The sequence below is a fragment of the Chiloscyllium plagiosum genome, unplaced genomic scaffold (genome assembly GCF_037043375.1).
Source record: "Chiloscyllium plagiosum isolate Xiang-an unplaced genomic scaffold, Cpla_swu_hap1 HiC_scaffold_36, whole genome shotgun sequence".
Taxonomy (NCBI): domain Eukaryota; kingdom Metazoa; phylum Chordata; class Chondrichthyes; order Orectolobiformes; family Hemiscylliidae; genus Chiloscyllium; species Chiloscyllium plagiosum.
The window spans coordinates 39,619,704-39,639,166 of NW_028270174.1; the positions used below are offsets into that span (position 1 = coordinate 39,619,704).

General features: G+C 39.3%; 1 protein-coding gene across 7 annotated transcripts in view; it reads right to left on the reverse strand.

Annotated features, from left to right (window-relative positions):
* The window catches only part of afg2a (AAA ATPase AFG2A), a 578,508-nt gene that overhangs the window by 378,624 nt on the left and 180,421 nt on the right, over positions 1–19,463 (reverse strand). The window contains exon 15 of one of the 7 annotated variants that reach the window (XM_087980094.1): positions 2,517–2,669. The exons of the other annotated variants lie outside the window; for them this stretch is intronic. Coding sequence (XP_087836220.1) covers positions 2,532–2,669 — 138 coding nt within the window. The 3' untranslated portion in view covers positions 2,517–2,531. Of the gene's footprint in view, positions 1–2,516; positions 2,670–19,463 lie in introns of those variants that run through there. 7 annotated transcript variants of the gene reach the window in all.

The window sequence follows — 19,463 nt, forward strand, 5'->3', positions numbered from 1 at the left end:
CCGTGACTGGGAAGTTTTAGCTATAAAGCAAAGATAGTATTGGTCGGATTGTTTTCTTTGGAAGAGAGGAGGAGATTGTAAGAAGATTGAAGACCAATAAAATAATGTGGGGCTCAGACAGAATGAATAGTAAGAATTTATTTAGAAGGGAAGGAACCTGGGGCGTTGATCAAAGTAACTGGTAGAAGAAGCGGAGGATTTTTTTCACCTGGGAATGTTGGGGATTTAGAACTCACTACTTAAAAGGATGGTAGTGGCAGAACACAATAATATAATTCACAGGTGTGAGGTAGAACATGGGGTTCCTCGATCCTACACCAAATGCCTGATTTTGGGCTTCAAATCCACCTTCCTGCCCACTCCCCAAAACCGTCAACTCTTCCAGAGACTAAAAAAATTGTTTCTCAAATAATATCACATTTAAAATTATTTGGATACGCAAATGAAGTGCATAAATATAAAGGTATAGGCCAATACCTGGAACATGGGATGAGGTTAAACACAAAGCTGAATTATCTCATTCTGATATATAAACATCTCAAAATCTATCATATAAATATACAAATTAGGAAAAAAAGCAAGCCATTTGGCCCTTCAAGCCTGATTTGCTTTAATTAAGATTATGACTGCTCTCATTGCTCAGAATTCCATGTTTCCATCTACCCCGGACTACCTTTGATCAGCTTGCCAAATAAGAATCCTTCATCTCCAACTTGGAAATATTCAATTATCCTGTTTCCATTGCTTCCTGAGACAGAGTTGTAAGGTCACACAACCCTCAGAGAAAATATTTCCCCTCAGCTCTGTCCTAACAGGGTGACCTCTAATTTTACTGGTGTGTCATAGTTCTGGAGTTACCAAAGACAAACATCCTTTCCATGTCTACCTTGTCAAGACTATTCAAGATCTTATAGCTTCAATAAAATCATTCCCCACTCTTTTAAACTCAATTGCAACCAACAGTCTGTTCAACTTTTCACCATAAGACAAGCACTCTTATGTTACTTTCCAGGTATCAATCTAATAGACTTGCTCAGAACCAACACAAAACACAACCACAGGAACATAAGAACATTGGAACAGACTCTAGACTGTTCCACAAATGAGATCATGGCAAAACTGTGGCCTAACTCCATATACTTGCCTTTGGCCTATATCCCTTAATATCTTTGCTTAACAAAGATATAGCTATCTTACATTTAAAACTAACAACTGATCTAGCATCAACTGTCAGTTGTGGAAGGGAGTTACAAACATCTTGCACCCTTTTTACATGGAAGTGCTTTCTTCCTCTCCTTAACGGTTTTAGACTTTGCCCCTTAGTTCTAGAATCCCCAACCAATGTAAACAGTTTATCTTTATCTACATCTTTTCATGTTAATACCTTGAAGATTTCAATCAGATCACCCCTTAACCTTCTAATTTCTAGGTAAAACAAGCCTCATTTGTATAATTTCTCCTCATAACTTAAACTTTGGGTAGCATGGTGGCACAGTGGTTAGCACTGCTGCCTCACAGCACCAGAGACCCGGGTTCAATTCCCGCCTCAGGCAACTGTCTGTGTGGAGTTTGTACATTCTCCCCGCGTCTGCGTGGGTTTCCTCCGGGTGCTCCGGTTTCTTCCCACAGTCCAAAAATGTGCAGGTTAGGTGAATTGGCCATGTTAAATTGCCCGTAGTGTTAGATGAAGGTGTAAATGCAGGGGAATGGGTTTGGGTGGGTTGCTCTTCGGAGGGTTGGTGTGGACTTCTTGGGCTGAAGGGCCTGTTTCCACACAGTAAATAATCTAATCTAAACCCTGAAGGTCAGCTATCATTCTGGTAAATCCATGTTGTATTCCCTCTAAGGTGGTGTCTCGTCGAGGAGAAAGTGAGGGCTGGAGTTCAGTCAGGGTTGTCATGCATGACCTACTTGTCATGCTGTCTCTTCCTGATTAACTGAAAATTTCCAAGGCATTCAGATATCCCATCTTTACTTATAAACTCCAACAATTTCCCCACCATGGATGTTAGGCTAACTGGTCTGAAATTCAGTGGTTTTCCTCTTTCACCCTTCTTAAAAAAAAAGTAGAGACGTGCAATTTTCCAACTCAGAGGGATGACTCCTGTATCTAGGGAGTATCTGTAAGACTCTTTTTAAATAAGGGGACCAAAACTGCACACATGGAGATGTGGCCTCACCGATGCCATGCAATTCTTATGTTCAATTCTTTTTGAAATGAAGGATAGCGACCTACTAACAGTTGGATTACTAGCTTTAACTTGTATACTAAGTTTTTTTGTAATTTATGCAGTTGGACACCTAAATCCTGCTGCACTTTGGTTTTCTGTAGTTATTCTCCATTTAAACAATATTCAGCTACTTTTTTCTCTCATCAAAGTTGCCAATTCCACATTTTATTCCATCTATCTGATTTTGCCCACTCACTTAACCTATTGGTCTGCATCCTGGTTATGTCACCTTCCCAGTATATTTTCCTACTTTGTGTCATTTGCAAATTCATTGTCATTCCTTTGCTCCACTCATCTAAATCATAGATATAAATTACAAAAAGGTGAGGGCCCAGCACAAACCTCTATGGGACTCCATTTGTCGCACCCAGTCAACCTGAATGCATGCTGTTTTCTGTTAAGCGCCAACTGTCTATCCATTCTGGGATGTCTTAGCAGCTGCAGGCAAATAAAAAGTACTTGTTTCTTTTTCTTTAAAATAAGTCGGCAGGTTACACTTCTTAGCTGAAATGAACAGTTCAGGCTGCTCTAAGCTTCATTTATGACTAAAAATACAGAGTTTCTGAAATGGAAGCTGCCTACATCAGGACATTGCCTGCATCTGAATCGCATCTTTTCTTGGCAGGAATCTGCAGTGGAATTAAACTCCAGTATGCAAATAATTATGGGGCAGTAAATGCAGCTGGAATTGCGAGGGCATCTCCACAGCAGCCACAAGTTCTGTTCTTAGAGGTGTCTACATACTATTGAGGGAATGTTGATATTATCATCTCAATCATATTATCATCTTGATATTATCATCTATTTACTATGACATTTATTTGGACAATTTCCAAAATAAGCTGACTTATTCTGGTGCCCAGGTCACAAGACTGTTGTATGTTGGCAGATGATTTGATGACAGAAAATACCAAAGTCAATGTTGTTACTGCCCTCAGTCAACAGCTGCACACCATTACTTTGAATACGAGTAGCTCCAGGACTGACAAAGGATTTTCTCCAAACTCTGCCCTATATGTACTGTCAGCATACTGACTGGATGTAGATGAAACAAAATATATTGGCATGTTGATTTCCTGATTTCCCAAAATGCAATCCTTAAGTAGAAATATCAGACATCGACCTTACTTACCTTAATAGGATACCTTTTTCATATTTGCAATGCTCAATCTTTCTGTTTTGAAGCAAGTTAACAATCCCTTTTCTTTTTTTCCTGCCATTGCATTCTTGAACCTTACACATTTGGATTAGATTCCCTACAGTGCAGGGACAGGCCCTTCGGCCCAACAAGTCCACACCAATCCTCTGAAGCGTAACCCACCCAGATCCATTTCCCTCTGATTAATGCATCTAACACTATGGGCAATTCATATTTGCAATGTTCAGTCAATCAATATAACTTAGTTCTCAGATGAAAGTACCAACTGTGCTAAGGTAGAGGTTTCACTAAGTTCACTATCTAGGTTCTTTAGGAACATAAAACCTTCTACATGAACATCTAAAATAGTTTCAAATCCAATCACTGACGAAAAATAATTTAGTGTACCACATTTCTCTCAATATGAAGTTTACATTAGAAGCAGCAACATTTTGGTTTTCCATGTCAGGATTTATAATTGAATAAAATAATAGTAAAATTCATTAAACTGCAATCAAATCTGCCTGGCCAACTTTCACGAACTTCTTTCAGATGTTAACAGAGACAAGACACTGGCAATGTAGTAGATGTAATTTATTGAAATTTTCCTTAAGCTGCCACATAATAGATAACGCAGCTCAGTGGTTTGCACTGCTGACTCACAGCACCAGGGATCCAGGTTCAGTTCCAGCCTCGGGCAACTGTCTGTGTGGAGTTTGCACATTCTCCCAGTGTCTGCATGGGTTTCCTTCAGGTGCTCCAGTTTCCTCCCACAGTCCCTAAGATGAATTGGTCATTCTAAATTGCCTATAGTGTTAAATGCATTAATCAGAGGGAAATGGGTCTGGGTGGGTTGCTCTTCAGAGGGTTGGTGTGGACTTGTTGGGCCGAAGGGCCTGTCCCTGCACTGTAGGGAATCTAATCCAAATGTGTAGGGTTCAAGAATGCAATGGCAGGAAAAAAAGAACAAGGATTGTTAGCTAGCTTCAAAACAGAAAGGAGTGAGTTGGAATAAAAAGTAGTTATTCAGAGTGTCAAAAGGTGGGAAATTAGTGGTCCACAAAGATCAATGCTGGGACCATTGATATTTACATGTCACTTCAAATTAAATAATTTGGACTTTGGAATCAAAAATGATTTGTAAATTTGCAATGGCACCTTAACAAATCAAAGGAAGGGCATTAATACATTTGCAGAATGGGTGAATAATTGACAAAAGAAGTTCAACATAGGTAAATGTGAGGTACAACTTTCTCGTAAGAAGACTAGGAGTCCATCTAAGCGGAGGTGGAGTACAGGAAAAAAAGAGAATTCAAACAGACCAATTACTAAATGTTGCATAAGTTATCAAGGTCACAAACCAAGTGCTGGGATTTATCTCTGAAAGGATATAATTTAAAAGCAGGGAAGTTATGTTAAACATATTTGAAACGTTACTGAGTCCGCACGTTAAAATACTGCTTGCAGTTGCTCTTACAATAATACGAAAGAAAAGGATATAGTATCATTAAGCCAGAAGAGGCCCTTCAGCCCATTGAATCTGTACTGACTTATCTACACTAATTACACGCTCCAGTACTTGATTTGCATTGATTTATTGTCGTTGCATGTATCTAGATACAGTGAAAAGTATTGTTTTGCATGCTAACTAGACAAATCATACCTTACAAAAGTCAATCAGGGGAACAGATCAGAATGCAGAATTACAGCTACAGAGAAGGTGCAGAGAAAGATCAAATCTAATATCAGACTTATGAATGGACCTGTCATATAACAGTGGGAAAGAAGTTGTTCTTAAATTTTCAAACTTTTGTATCTTTCGCCCAATGGAAGAGAGTGGAAGAGAGCATAGCTGGGTGGGAGGAAGCTTTGATTATGTTGTGTGCTTTCCTGAGGCAGCAGGAAGTGTAGACAGGTTCAATGGAAGAAAGGCTGGTTTTGTGATGGATTGGGCGGAGTTCATGACTCGGTAATTTCCTGCGATCTTGGATACAGCAGTTGCCATACTAAGCTGGGATGATTCTGGATAGAATGCTTTTTATGGCACATCTATATAAATTGTTAAATGTCTTGTAAACATGCCAAATTTCCTTAGCTTTCTGAGGGAGTAGAGGCGTTGGTGTACTTCCTTGACTGTAGCATCAACATGGACGGAACAGGGTGGATCATTGGTGATATTTACTCCTAGGAACTTGAAGCTCTCAACCACATCCACCTCAGCATCACTGACACAGACAAAGGTGTGTTCTCCGCTCTGCTTCCTGAAGTCGATGACCAGCCTGTTCATTTTGTTGATATCGAGGGAGCGATTTTTGTCTTTACACCATGGCACTAAGTTCTCTATCTCTTTCCTCTACTCTATCCCTTTGTTGTGTGAGGTCCAACCCACTATCATGGTGTCATCAACAAATTTGTAAATGTAGTTAGAGCTGAATTTGTCCATACAGTTGAGAGTATATAAAGACTATAGTAAAGGGCTGAGAATGCAGCCTTGCGAGGCACCAGTGTTGAGGATTATTGTGAATGAGGTGTGTTCACGTATCCTTACTGATTGTAGTCTGCAGCTCAGGATCCAGTTGCAGAGGTAGGGGTGAGCAGAGTCGTAGGTCTCAGAGTTTGGAGATGCATTCTTTTGGAATTATGGTGTTGAAGGTGAAGCTAAAGTCAATACATAGGAGTCTGACATAGGTGTTCTTGTTATCTGGATGTTCTGGATGAGTGTAAGGTCAAGAAGATGGAATCTGCCATTGATCTTTTGTGACAGTAAGCGAATTGTAGCAGAATGAGGCAATCTGGGAAGCTGGAGTCGATGTGTATTGTTATTAACCTCTTGAAGCACTTCACGATGATCAATGTAAGAGGCACAAGGCGGTAGGCATTAAGGCATGTTGCTTGAATTTTCCTGCACCTCACATTGGAGTAGGAGAGGTTAAAGATGTCTGCAGATACTCCCACCAGCTGGTCTGTGCAGGATCTGAGTGCACGGCCGAGGACTCCATCTGGGCCTATCCACACTACCTATGCCCTCAAGATCTTGTACATCTCAATCAAGTTCCCCAACAGCCTTCACTATGCTAAAGAAACCAATCTTATCTACTTTCTCTTTACTACTAAATGCTCCAAAGCAGGCTATATCCTGGTGAATGTCCTCTGGACTCCTCCAATGTTATCATGGTTACCAGAACAGTATATAGTAGTCCTGCTCCAGCCAAACTAAGTCATGCATAGCTTCAACATAACTTTATAATCTATGCCATAACTAATATAGAGAGACTAACAAGGATGAGAGAGGATTTACAGGCATGATACAAGGCATGATTTGTAGGTTTATATATCAGAAGAGGATGAACAGTCTGGGTCTCCTCTCTTGAGAAATGAAGGCTGGGAGGGAAAGTGATTTAATACCGATCTTTAAATTTCTGAAATCTTTCCGAGTGATGTTTCTAATTGTGGAGAAGAGAATAATAAGAGGCTATCAACATAAGACAATCACCAAAATTCCAATGGGGAATTCAGAAGAAGCTACTTTGAGGCAAGAAAGTCTAAGTCTTTACTACTAGGAGTGGCTAATAACAAATAGTGTACAGGCATTTGAAGGGAAGTTAGACAAGCATTTAAGGGAGAACAGCATAGAGAGTTACAAAGATAGATTTACTTCAGAAAATATTGAAGGAAGCATGAGTGGGCATGAATGCTAACATGGAAGATTAAGCTGAATGGCCTGTTTCTGTGCTACCTATTCTATTTTATCTTATATTTCAAGGGCTACAACAGACGATGCAAAATTTCCATTCAATTCAATTGTGTAAAGCATTAGCAGAGTATTCTTGGTTTTTAATGGTATCACTACCGGTAATCTCTCCTTTCAGACTTATCTGAGAAACATAACTTCATTACTGCAGTTGAACTCAGTAGGTTGTAGCAGTTCCATCTATTTTCTTGAATGCCAAAAAAAGTTCTTTTTAAAATTGTGTGCATTTAAGATTTCTTGTTCTAATATGTTTTACAAAGATTTGGATTTGATCCGATTTTTAAAACAATATATTCTTCACCTGAAGAGGAAGTTAGTAGTAATGCTGAATATTTCACATCTTTTATATTACAAAGAGGCACTCTACAAGGCTGTCCATGACCACTTTAAACAATATTTATTACAGCAAGAAACCATTAGCTGCAGTGATCAGGCAAGATCCTGACCTCTACAGAATCCCAGCAGGAGAAAAATCTTGTGAATCACCTCTTTATGCTGATGACATTTTTTCAGTTGATTGGAAAGTTGCAATGTTCTTTCCTTTTACTGTTATACTTAATTATTTCTCTTTATTGCTTTCCGGTTATTAAGCAAACTGGGAAAACACTAGGAATTTGTATTTATATTTGCCCACCAGCATTTTTTTCTGTCTAGTTTTTTTTAAAAACTCCCCCTTCAGATCTTTACTGGCAAGTGGACTGTCAGCCTGTTCACTGAACTCTGCCAAAAGGAGGGTTGAGGTTATCTGCCTCTAATTTTCCTTCACACCCATTTGTGAGAGAAGTGTCTAACTTTCATTCAGATTTTCTAAGCTCCAAGTTCCCTGTTTCTCATTATCTGGTTAGGACAAGAACTTTTCTGTAAGTGATTCTTGACTTATGATGAATTGCAAATACTGATACATTCTGATTATGAGATTTTTGAAGGAAATGTAGCCTGACAATTTTGAAATAAAAAGAGAGAACGCTGGAAATACTCAACACATCAGCAGTTTTCTTTATACTTCACACGTGGAGGGATGTTTAAAAAATCTTTTCTGAAGCGTGGAATGAATCAAAGGGCAAAATGAAGCGGTGGCAAAACAAAACTGTGGCTTTGGACTGCGCTGAGATAGACTGAGTCAGTGCTGCATAAGAGAGAGGTCGAGAGTGTGCGTGTAGCAGTGCTTGACATCGAGCATGAATCCTAGGATGCAGTCAGAATAGTTCAGGAAGTTCTGAATGTAAGAGTGGTCAGATTAAAACACCAATGGTGAAATTTCACTTGGAAACTATGTGGAATAAGTTGGTTAACAAAAAAGTACTATCATTACTGGAAATCTGAAATAGAAACAAAGTGCTGGAGAAACTCTGCAAGTCTGACAGCAGCTTTTGAAAGAGAAACCAAGTGAGCATTTTGAGTCCAGAATGATGTTCTTCTGAATTGTTCAATAACAAAGTCAGAGTTAGTCTTGAGAGAATAAAGTGCAGCAAGTTCAGAGGGGGATAGATTAGAGGGTGAGAGGTGTAGAGAAATTAAGGTGGTCAATGTCACGTAGACAGTTCTCAATGAAGAGATCAAGTTCAAGAGAGTCATACCAGACCTGGAAAGTTTACTCTATTTATCTCTCCACAGATACTGCCAATCTTGCTGAGTTTCTCTGCACTCTTTTTATTATGGAATAAATTGGAGTTGGAGACTGTTGCTAAGGAAGGAGATATGGTTACACACGTGTGTTTTTGTAGAAACCCTTATTGAACATGAGAAAGGAAATAGAAAGAAATGAAGTGAATAAAATAGTAAAGGTAAACAGGCCTCTTTTGTAAAGAAGAGAGTTTCTTCATGCTGGGAATATCTGGAAGAGGATTTAACTCACATTCAAAAGTGGAGCGGCATGGTGGCTTAGCGGTTAGCACTACTGTCTCAGTGCCAGGGACCCAGGTTCGATTCCAGCCTCGGGCGACTGTCTCTGTGGAGTTTGCACATGCTCCCCATGTCCGCGTGGGTTTCCTTCCACAATCACAAAGATGTGCAGATTAGGTGAATTGGCCGTGCTAAATTGCCCATAGTATTCAGGGATGTGCAGGCTAGGTGCATTAGTCAGGGGTAAATGTAGAGTAATTGGCTAGGGGAATGGGTCTGGGAGGGTTACTCTTCAGAGGGTCGATGTGGACTTGTTGGGCTGAAGGGCCTGTTTCCACGTTTTAGGGATTGTGTGATGAAAATTTTGGAAATCTGAAATAAAAACAGATTTACCTTACTTGATGAGTATTTCTAGCATTTTCTGTATTTATTTTTCATCTGCATTAGTCAGCCTGCATATTTTACTGGTTTGCTGTATAGCAAACTACAGATAGCAAGCCTCTATCACAGAGCGAACAATTGCTCGTGGTTTGCAACTTTTTCCTCAGACCTCTGTTTGTGATTCCTCTTTCCTTTTCTGAAAAAATGAAACAGCCACAAATTTGGTACCAAGACCAAGGTGAACAAAATGAATTTGGGCCTTGATATTAAATATCCATACGACCAATGTGGACATTTAAAAGTGAAATGAGTACTCAGTGGCCTCCAGTCTACTGCTCATGTATCTGCTGTCCTTTATAGAATGCAGGATATTTGGTCTTTCAAGTGTACTGATATGGAGAGGCAGGGCAGTTTCTTAGAATATTTAATCCAGGCTCCCACAACAGTAATTGGAGCCGACAATTTACTGCTTGCCAGGAGTCCGAAAACTTGGCAGTCAAAGGAAAATAGGAGTTGTCCTGCAGTAATTTTCTTCTTCAACACATTGTGACCAGAAGGAAAAGGAATACTTCCCTCCTTTTTAAGCATCTCAAGGAGGTTTGGCTTTCACCCAGCCCTGAATGCTGATCCTCTTTGCAACTCTCCCCAGCTTTAATTGCCAACCATCCAACAAGCCTTAACCCGGTTCCCATCCCTCCAACTCCGATTGCCTATTTCCTGCTGCCCATCAAGCCTGCTAGGTTCTTACGCTGTCCTGCACCCTACCCTCCTCCCTGTTAGTACTGGGCTCTTAATCTTTCAGTTAATTTTGCCTACTAAACTGTATTTTAATTTATGCAGGCATGAGTTGTATTGCATGCCTAATCAGAAAAGTCACAATGGAAATCGATGAGAAATTGGAACACCCACTAACTCTTTGATGTGAAAACATTTTTTTCAACATCTGAAGAAAACTTAATAATGTCTATATTTGACAGTTATCATGATTGAACATTGTGCCAATTTGGTGCATTCCATTATCTAACTCTCATTTTACACTCATGCCTGCAGTGTTCCTTTGATCAAGGTAGGGGGCAAACCATCAATTTACATTTTTGCAAAGCAAACAAAATATGAATCATGAGTTTTGTAAAAACAAATTTTACTGCTTCAAATAAACCAATACTACTCACAACCAATCATGTCCAACCATTGGCTTCTTCCTCATTTTTTTTTAAGCTATCTGCATTTTTAAAAGGAGCTAACTTCATAACATCTAACACTATTTGATTACGTAACTGGGAAAGACATTCTCATAATTCACCACTTGTTCAGTCGATTTTCTCCCCACTACCATTCACTCCTAATGACTGACAAAAATACCCATCTGAGTTGGGAGCCCTGTTTAATTTGGGCGGCACAGTGTCACAGTGGTTAGCACTGCTGCCTCACAGCGCCAAAGACCCACATTCAATTCCCGCCTCAGGTGACTGACTGTGTGGAGTTTGCACATTCTCCCCGTGTCTGCGTGGGTTTCCTCCGGGTGCTCCGGTTTCCTCCCACAGTCCAAAAATGTGCAGGTTAGGTGAATTGGCCATGCTAAATTGCCTGTAGAGTTAGGTGTAGGGGTAAATGTAGGTTAATGGGTCTGGGTGGGTTGCTCTTCGGAGGGTCGGTGTGGACTTGTTGGGCCAAAGGGACTGTTTCCACACTGCAAGTAATCTAATCTAATCTAATTTCAATTCTAACATAAGGTGCACACAAATCAATTGTCCTCTCGTCATACTTTTGCAAGTCAACTTAATTTTTTCCCCACCCATTCCTAAAGCAGTAACTCTGCTCAAGATATGGTTACACTCTGGAACTATGCCTAAATGAGTATTCTTCATCTGTGAATAGAAACTGTTAAATATCAGCTGAATATTAATCTATGAAAAGGTTCAGATACAACTTGTATCTGATAAATGCACGCTTACCAGTAGAAGTTCCTGAACAATAATTTGAACTAATTATTATTGTAACCCTGAATGACACTTAAATTTGCTAAAATTGTGACACAGATGACTTGATTTACAAAACATAAACAGGTGTATGCTTCTGACCCAGATGAATCAATGCACAAATTATTGAATTACTGAGCAAATCAGTTACATCTCAACTCTAATTCCCTTTACCAAATGAATTAGCTGATCACAGCAAAAATAGTCATTACAAAAGAAACTCTGTATTTTTGACAACAGATAGCTAAAACAAAAGGCAAGTGTGCAATTGTTCCCACCTGAATTTGTGCCTTTAAGGGAGAGAAAAAAAATCAAAAATAGCTAACTCAATTTGGAAGACTTCTTATAAAATTGATATAGTTCGATAAAACTCACAAATGAACCTATCCTACTATGAAGAAATAGATTTATCATTCATATTTGCTCATATCTTTTAAGTTCAAATCCAAGTTATCCTTCCATAGAAATCTAAGGTCTTTGCACCACAAAATCTAGTTGCCTATTTAATGAGTCCAGATTTTCACATTCACTGCTTCATTCAGAAGATCATTGCAGTAATTACTCATTCTGTTTGAAATACTTCCTGAAATTAGTCTAAACCATAATGGTCAAAGTAGAAAAACCATTACATTACTATCACATCACTACATTATGTCTGAATGTTCTGGTAAATCTTGACAAATGTGCATACAATTTTTGGTATCATAACATGTACATTTTGGTATCATTAGCACCAAGTGAGAATCTTTGGCATAGAATGCATTAGCCCTGTGGCTGTTCTAAGAATTCAGAAATTATTTAGCATTTTTAGTATTCAGGAAGCTGTGGAATCACGAGGCCTGTAACCTGTGCACTGTTTCTGAACCATGAATATACAAGTCTGTTGAGGGACAGCTCCTAAGCTTTGCATGACAGAAATAATGGATTTAATGTTTTGAATGATCTATAGATTTGATTGCCCACAGACCTTGGAGAAGTGCATGCAAGTTACTAGATAGGTTTTGATAGTTGAGAAATACTCTCAATTTCTATTCTCTAAGTGGACATATTCAAAATATGACATCATTGATTCCAGAAGCATATTTGGGACAGTTTAAATTATTCAATGTTGCACTTGACAGAACTTCTTCCCCACTAAAATGCAAACTCTTATTTTCAAAAACAACTCTTGCTTGTGTTATAAATAACGTCTTGTTTATTCAAAGTTAAATACAGATCCATGACAGTGAAATGGTTAATTCTTTTTTCTCCATTCTTATAAGTGAACAGGCTTTTTATTCACCCACTATTTCATCACAAAATCCAATAATCCCATAAAATGGGCTTGCAATCTGATCACTAGTGCTAAGAATTTGAGAGATACAGGTATTTAGGTAAGATTCTTTCTGTTCGAGACTAAGTTATTAGCTTCATCAGTGACATCTGCTTATCTTTTGAACACATGATCCACAGTGTGGATTCCATAAATTGCCTGCTAAACAAAATAAAATGTAAAGAGAGTAATGCATTGCAAGATTGACAAACAACTAAAGTAGTAATATTTGTTCATGAAACACCAAAAAATGCAGAAGCAGGAATGTTCCTTAATGTTAAAGCACCAGTTTAAAAATATTAAAGTCTAAAAAGTTTAAAATATTATATTTTTAAAATTTATTATTTCAAACCTGGTTTTGGCCACCAATATGCTTGTGCAGTCATTAAGGACTCCTGGACTCTCATTAAAATGACATACTCCGTATATACTGGCTCCAAAATATTTCCACTTGACTCCAAAAATTGTATTTTAGAAGCCAAAATCCTTCCAGGCAAAATGACTCATTTTGAGTGCTGGAACCTTTCATTCTGTCTTCTCTACACTTTTACAATTTATGTTGGGTACTTATTGGAATGTGTTTAAATATTTAGATTTATATCAGATAAGAAAAAGCACCAACAACTCACTTTAATTAAACGCTAAACTTAACATGTATATAATTTATATATAGAAAAGACATGACATACGTTTTCAAGTTCTATTATGGGCCAGTTTAAACTTGTTGACGCTAAAGGAGGGGAATATGCCAAAGTTATAAAAGGTAACACTGGTGGCTCCAGGGTACAAACAGGGGGAAGTAAAAAAGATAGGAAAAAGAAACACTAGTAAATTTTTAATATAAAATATAATCAAAACCTGCTGGGTCTTTTTACATTTTTAAAGTAAATCTATGCATCACTCAGATAGAAACCTCAATATCATACTATCCAAAAGAACTCACCACACAATCTAAAAGAGAATGTTAACACATTGTCAGGTAGTCGCAGCATTTTTCTTTGGTCAACGTATTGTCACTGGTTTCAGTAAAGAAGCATTGAAATATGCAATGTGGTGTAAATTGTATACTACAGCAAGCATCATAACATGAGTTTACTTCACTGATGGGAATTTATAAGACATTTTTCACTATCCCAGTTCACAAATGGATGACTTGGTGCAATATGACAGCTGGAATTTTATCACGGCAGCGAGGGTCAAAAGCAGGAGGTAACTCTGTCTCTGCTGTTTATGGCAACCCAACCACGTTTTACAAAGCCCAGTATGTAATTACTTATCTTCAGGGTTACTATTGGCTGCCAACTCCCAGAATCTGCCAGTCAATTGAAGAGCCGGCAGCTCAGAAGCACCACCTGACGTAGACACAGCTAAGATTGTACCCAGAAGTCATGGAGAGATACTGACCTCCATAAGCATAAATAGGGAAGAGAGAAAACCACGATAGCTTACTAAGCCTTCATAAGAGGAGCTGGTGAGGGCATGTGGCACCTTTGAACCAGGAAGGGGTGGATGAGAGCACTGCCATTGGGCCAAAAGAGTGACCAACTAGGAACTCTCTAAACTCAAGGCACTGCTGGGCAGCTGCCAGGAATAACACGGTGATTTCCCTAAGTAGTGCAATGTCTTCCTGTGTTGGTAAAATACCAGCAGTGAGAAGAGCTCTTAATTGGCCATTAAAATCACTTAATTAACCTCTGAATGGTGTGACATGAAGCACCTTCCCAAATGCTGATACTACCAATTACAGGAGGAAGACCTCCCCTTTCTGCCCAACCTACTTTGACATTTTTTCGGATGCCTAACGAACAGAGGGGCTGGTAAACTCCTTCCGTCATAAAAATTTCACATGCATTTTTGTTTGTTCTACACTGTAGGATAAAGTCTAGGCAGGGCTGGGAATTGTGGGATAAAGCAGAAGCGACCATCATTTTGATGGAAAATCTACAAGTTAAGAACTTCAGAATGAAAAAAAGCCAGCCCATTAACATTGCCCTTAGGCCATGAACAAAACTCACAAAGCCCATTTTTACTCACCTTTTCAGGTCAAACACACATCTTTGCATTCTACGTTCAATCATAAATCTGTCTTTTATTGTGGAGGTGTTGGTGTTGGACTGGGATGGACAAGGTCAGAAGCCACGACACCAGGTTATAGTCCAATAGGTTTATTTGAAACCACAAATTTTCAGAGCACTGCTCTTTCATCAGGTCAAGTCACCTGACGGAGGTGTAGCACTCCAAAAGCTTGTGATTTTAAATAAACCTGCTGGAGTATAAGCTGGTGTCGTGTGACTTCTGGCCTTGTCTTTTATTGAATATTTTCAATGAGTTCACATTCATTACACTAGATGGCAGTCTATTCCACTGGATAACAGTTATTTTGCCTTAATCCTAAACTGTATTTTTTTCACAATCCTTAGTTGCCTCTTTCTCATTCGCACAAATATCCTGACAATCCCTTTCTGAAAGGACTGGGTCAGTAGAACACTGTACAGGAGATGCAGTTGCTAAGCAGAACTGTTCTTTCACCTGTACAATGCCTGACAACCAGGTCTGTCTGTTCTAGGGATCTGACATGAAATTAATATGGACAATCTCAAATTTAATTTCTAGTGGACACAGTTTCACAGTGCTAAACACAAACTGATTGTAAATTGGAATATTAGTTCAAAGTGCTCTCAAGACAGTCTTATGGAAAGATGTCAACTTCCACAGATAGAATATCAGCCCCAGCAGAGCATCCCTATCATGTTATTGCAAGAGTACAGGAGTTTTTCTGTCTATCTGACTCAGGTCACATCTGAGGTGAGGTTTCCTTTTAGTGATTTTGGATGTGCAAATTGGAAAAGTGCTCCAGTACAAACACTGATTCACAGAAAATCATATCCACCAAGCATATAAAAACCCTGAAGCTTGGATCATATCTTCCATTTTTTAATCATCAAGGATTATAAATAACTTGTTCCTGATGTATTCCTGACATGAAATAAACCAATTATTAACTGATCTTCAAAGCCTTAAAAGTGTAATTAAATTGCTAAGAAGTGATAACTTCATGTCAGTTACTGATATCTGCAAAGTTCCATTTCTTCTAGCGCTCAATGGTCCTGTACTTGGTAACCTTAATACCAGAAATTACATCATGACACCAACCTTTCACACTAGTGTCAGGGTCAAATTCAAATGTATCTGACAAATTAAAGTAAAATGATCAATAACATTGCAAGGATTACACAAAAAAACTGCTTTAAATAAACTAAAGTGTTGAAATATCAGTGTATTTACAAGTAGTAAAGAAAATATTTTTGGTGAATTCAAAGATTCCTGACACAAGGATTGTTGTGGGCATCTGTATTTGACGTTTTAACAGTTTAGAAAGAAAGAGATTATGCTCGTCAAACAAAGAGATACTGTCCTATTCATTACAGAGCAGCAGAGCCACAGTCCCATGGTAGACTGAGGGACAAAACAACTGATTTAAAGCCTTGTTACAAGTATAGTTGGGCAAGAAAATCTGACAATTCTGCAAAAAAGTGGTATTTTATTGGCAAATTTCAAAAATGCTTAGACAGTTTTCCAATTCAATCACAGAAGAATATACTTGGGGCCAGACTTTCCCTTGAGGGGAAATTGGAGTTCAAGATAAGGCAGAAGTGATACAAGCGTAAACTGTGCACACTCTGGAATTGTACTTACACAGAAGTGGCTCAGACTCTCCATTTAGAAAATATTTATAGAACACAGAAGTAAGAAGACTCACATTCCCAGGTCAGATGCAGCTCTGATATATACACAACAAAAGCTCTTTCTGTGCAAAGGCTGTTCAACATTCATGCACTTAAGTGCCAGACAGAAAAAAACCAAATGTACCCATCTTCACTTGTGATATCATGTCCAAATTCCCCAATATCAATATCCTGGGCATTGTAATTGACCCAAACCTAACTGCAACAGACACATAAATGGTATCAAGATTAGAGTGGTGCTGGAAAAGCACGGCAGGTCAGGCAGCATCCGAGGAGCAGGAAAATCGACGTTTCAGACAAAAGCCCTTCATCAGGAATAGAGCTATTCTGAGAATATAGTACAGTAGAGGTCCTTTGCAATTCTGAGAGAATGTGGCCCTCAGCTGAGGCAGGGCTGACTGTAGAGAGGTTAGGTGCCAGCGCATTGCTGCGAGGGTGGAGTGGAGGATCCGGAAGGAGAACCGTTGCTAGTGCTTTTGCATATATAGTCTGTACTGGTTGTCCGGTTCGGTTCCGAACTCTGCTGGTTTAAAGGTGGTCCGGAGACCGTGTGGGATAAGTTGGTTACGGAGGCAGGCACTGAGAAAGCAAATGTGGCTGTGGTAGCGAGTCTGTTTCAGGACATGGTTGGAGAGCTTCAGGGCAGAGGAGATGACCTGGAGGTTGCAGTGATAGAGAGACTCACTGAGATTTTTGTAGAGAGAAGAGGAAAACTTCTTCAAGGCAGGCATCTTTGCAAGAGGATTCGCAGTAGGGTTAAAATGGTGTCTAGATTAAAATGGTGCTGGAAAAGCACAGCAGGTCAGGCAGCATCCGAGGAGCAGGAAAATCGACATTTCGGGCAAAAGCCTTCATCAGGAAACGTCGACTTTTCTGCTCCTCGGTTGCTGCCTGACCTACTGTGCTTTTCCAGCACCACTCTAATCTAGACTCTGGTTTCCAGCATCTGCAGTCCTTGTTTTTACCTACATAAATGCTGTTCCTATGAGAAAAAGATGCGGGGAATTCTGAGGTTCACAACTAACCCTCAGACTCTCTAAACCTTGTTTATCATCTGCAAGGCACAAGACAGGAGTATAATGGAATAGCCTCAACTTGCCTGGATTAGTGCAGCTCCAACAACACTCAAGAAACTCATACAAACCAGGCCAAAGGAGCCCACTTAATGAACTCTTGAAAGATTGACTCCTGCCATCAGAGGGACAAAGTGGGTTGTACCCAAAATGTTGATTGACTTTTCCACTTCCTGATGCTGCCTGGCTTGCTGTGTTCTTCCAGCCTCCTGTTTGTCTACTTTGAATTCCAGCACCTGCAGTTTTTTTGTCTCTAACCAGGGGTACACAGTGGCAAAAGCATGTACCATCTTCAAGATGCACTACAGCAACTTGCCAAATCTTCTGAAACACACCCTCAAGGCTCACAAACTCTACCACATGGAAGGGCAATACCACCATCTGCAAATTCCCTGCCAAGCCACACATTATCCTAATAATGGAAATGTGCTACCAATACTTCCTTGCCACTGGGTTAGAAACCTGGAACTCACTTCCTAAGTGGCCTGAAGGTGTATTAAAGCAGATAAATTCCAACTGTTCAAGACAATTCACCATCACCTTCTCAGTGGCAATTAGGGCTGGGCAATACATGCAGGCATAGCCAATGATGGTCACATTCCATGAAAAATGTCTTTGGTCTGAATCTTGTTCTTGCTCATGAAGTACTGTGGGTGTAGAGAAGCATGGATTATAATCAGAAAATCAGTGGCACTTCAGAGGACTGGGAGAACTTTAAACATCAGCAGAGTTACTAAAAGAGCTCCGATGAATTACAAAAGGGAACTAGAGGAAAACATAAGCACTGATACCAACAGCTTCTGTAAGTATATAAAAAGGAAGAGAATAGTGAAAGTAAATGTTGGCCCTTAAAGATTGAAAATGGCAAGGTAATATTGGGAAACTCAGAAATGGCAGTGGTGCTAACCCAATATTTTATCTGTTTTCACAGTGGAAGATGATAATTTTTCCCCAAAAAACTGCATTCACTACAGAGGAACTTGGTGAAATTATTATAACTAAGGAGGTACTAAATAAGCTGATAGGATTAAAGGCAGCTAAGTCTGAGGAGCCTGATGGTCTTCACCCTATGATATTAAAGGAGGCGGCAGCAAAGAGAATGGATGCATTAGTTACGATATTCTAAAATTCCCTGGATTCTGGAAAGGTACCAGTGGATTAGCAACAAACTTGGTGACACCCTTATTCAAAAAAGGAGATAGGCAAAAATTGGGATACTACAGAGCAGTTAGTATGACCTCTGTAATGGGGAAATTGCTGGAGTCAATCATGAAGGAGGAGATAACTAAACACTTGGAAAAACCCAACCTCAATTCATCAGTGTGAGCAGAGTTTCAAGTAGGGCAAGTCACGCTTAACAAATTTGCTGGAGTTCTTTGAGGATGTCACCAGCAAGTTGGATAATGGGGATCCACTGAATGTGGTAACTTCCAGAGGCATTTGGCAAAGTGCCGCATAAAGGACTGATCCAGAAAGTTAGATCTCGGCGCATTAAGGGTAGAGTACTGGCTTGGATAGAAGATTGGCTGACTGATAGAAAGCAGAGCATTGGGATAAATGTGTCCTTGTCTGGATGGCGAACTGTAACTAGTGACTGTAACTGTAACGAGCTGCAGTGTTCAGTCCTCAGACCTCAACTATTTACAAATATGTATAAAATATGTATAAAATAGAAAAAATCATGGATGATACTAAAATAGGTGGGAAATTAGGCTGTGATGAAGAGATAGAGTTTAGAGATGGATATTGATAGGCTACGAGAATAGGCCAGAGTCTGGCAGCTAGAGTTTAATGTAGATTACTGCGAGGTTGGCCATTTTTGCTGGAAAAGTAAAAGGGCAAATTATTATTTGAATGGGAAAGTAGATTCAAAGCGCGTTAGTGCAGAGGGATCTGGGTATCTTTGTACATGAATCGCAGAAAGTGGTATGCAGGTGCAACATATAATAAGAAAGGCAAATGGAATTCTGGTGCTTGTTGCAAAAGGATTGGATTTTAAAAATAAAATGT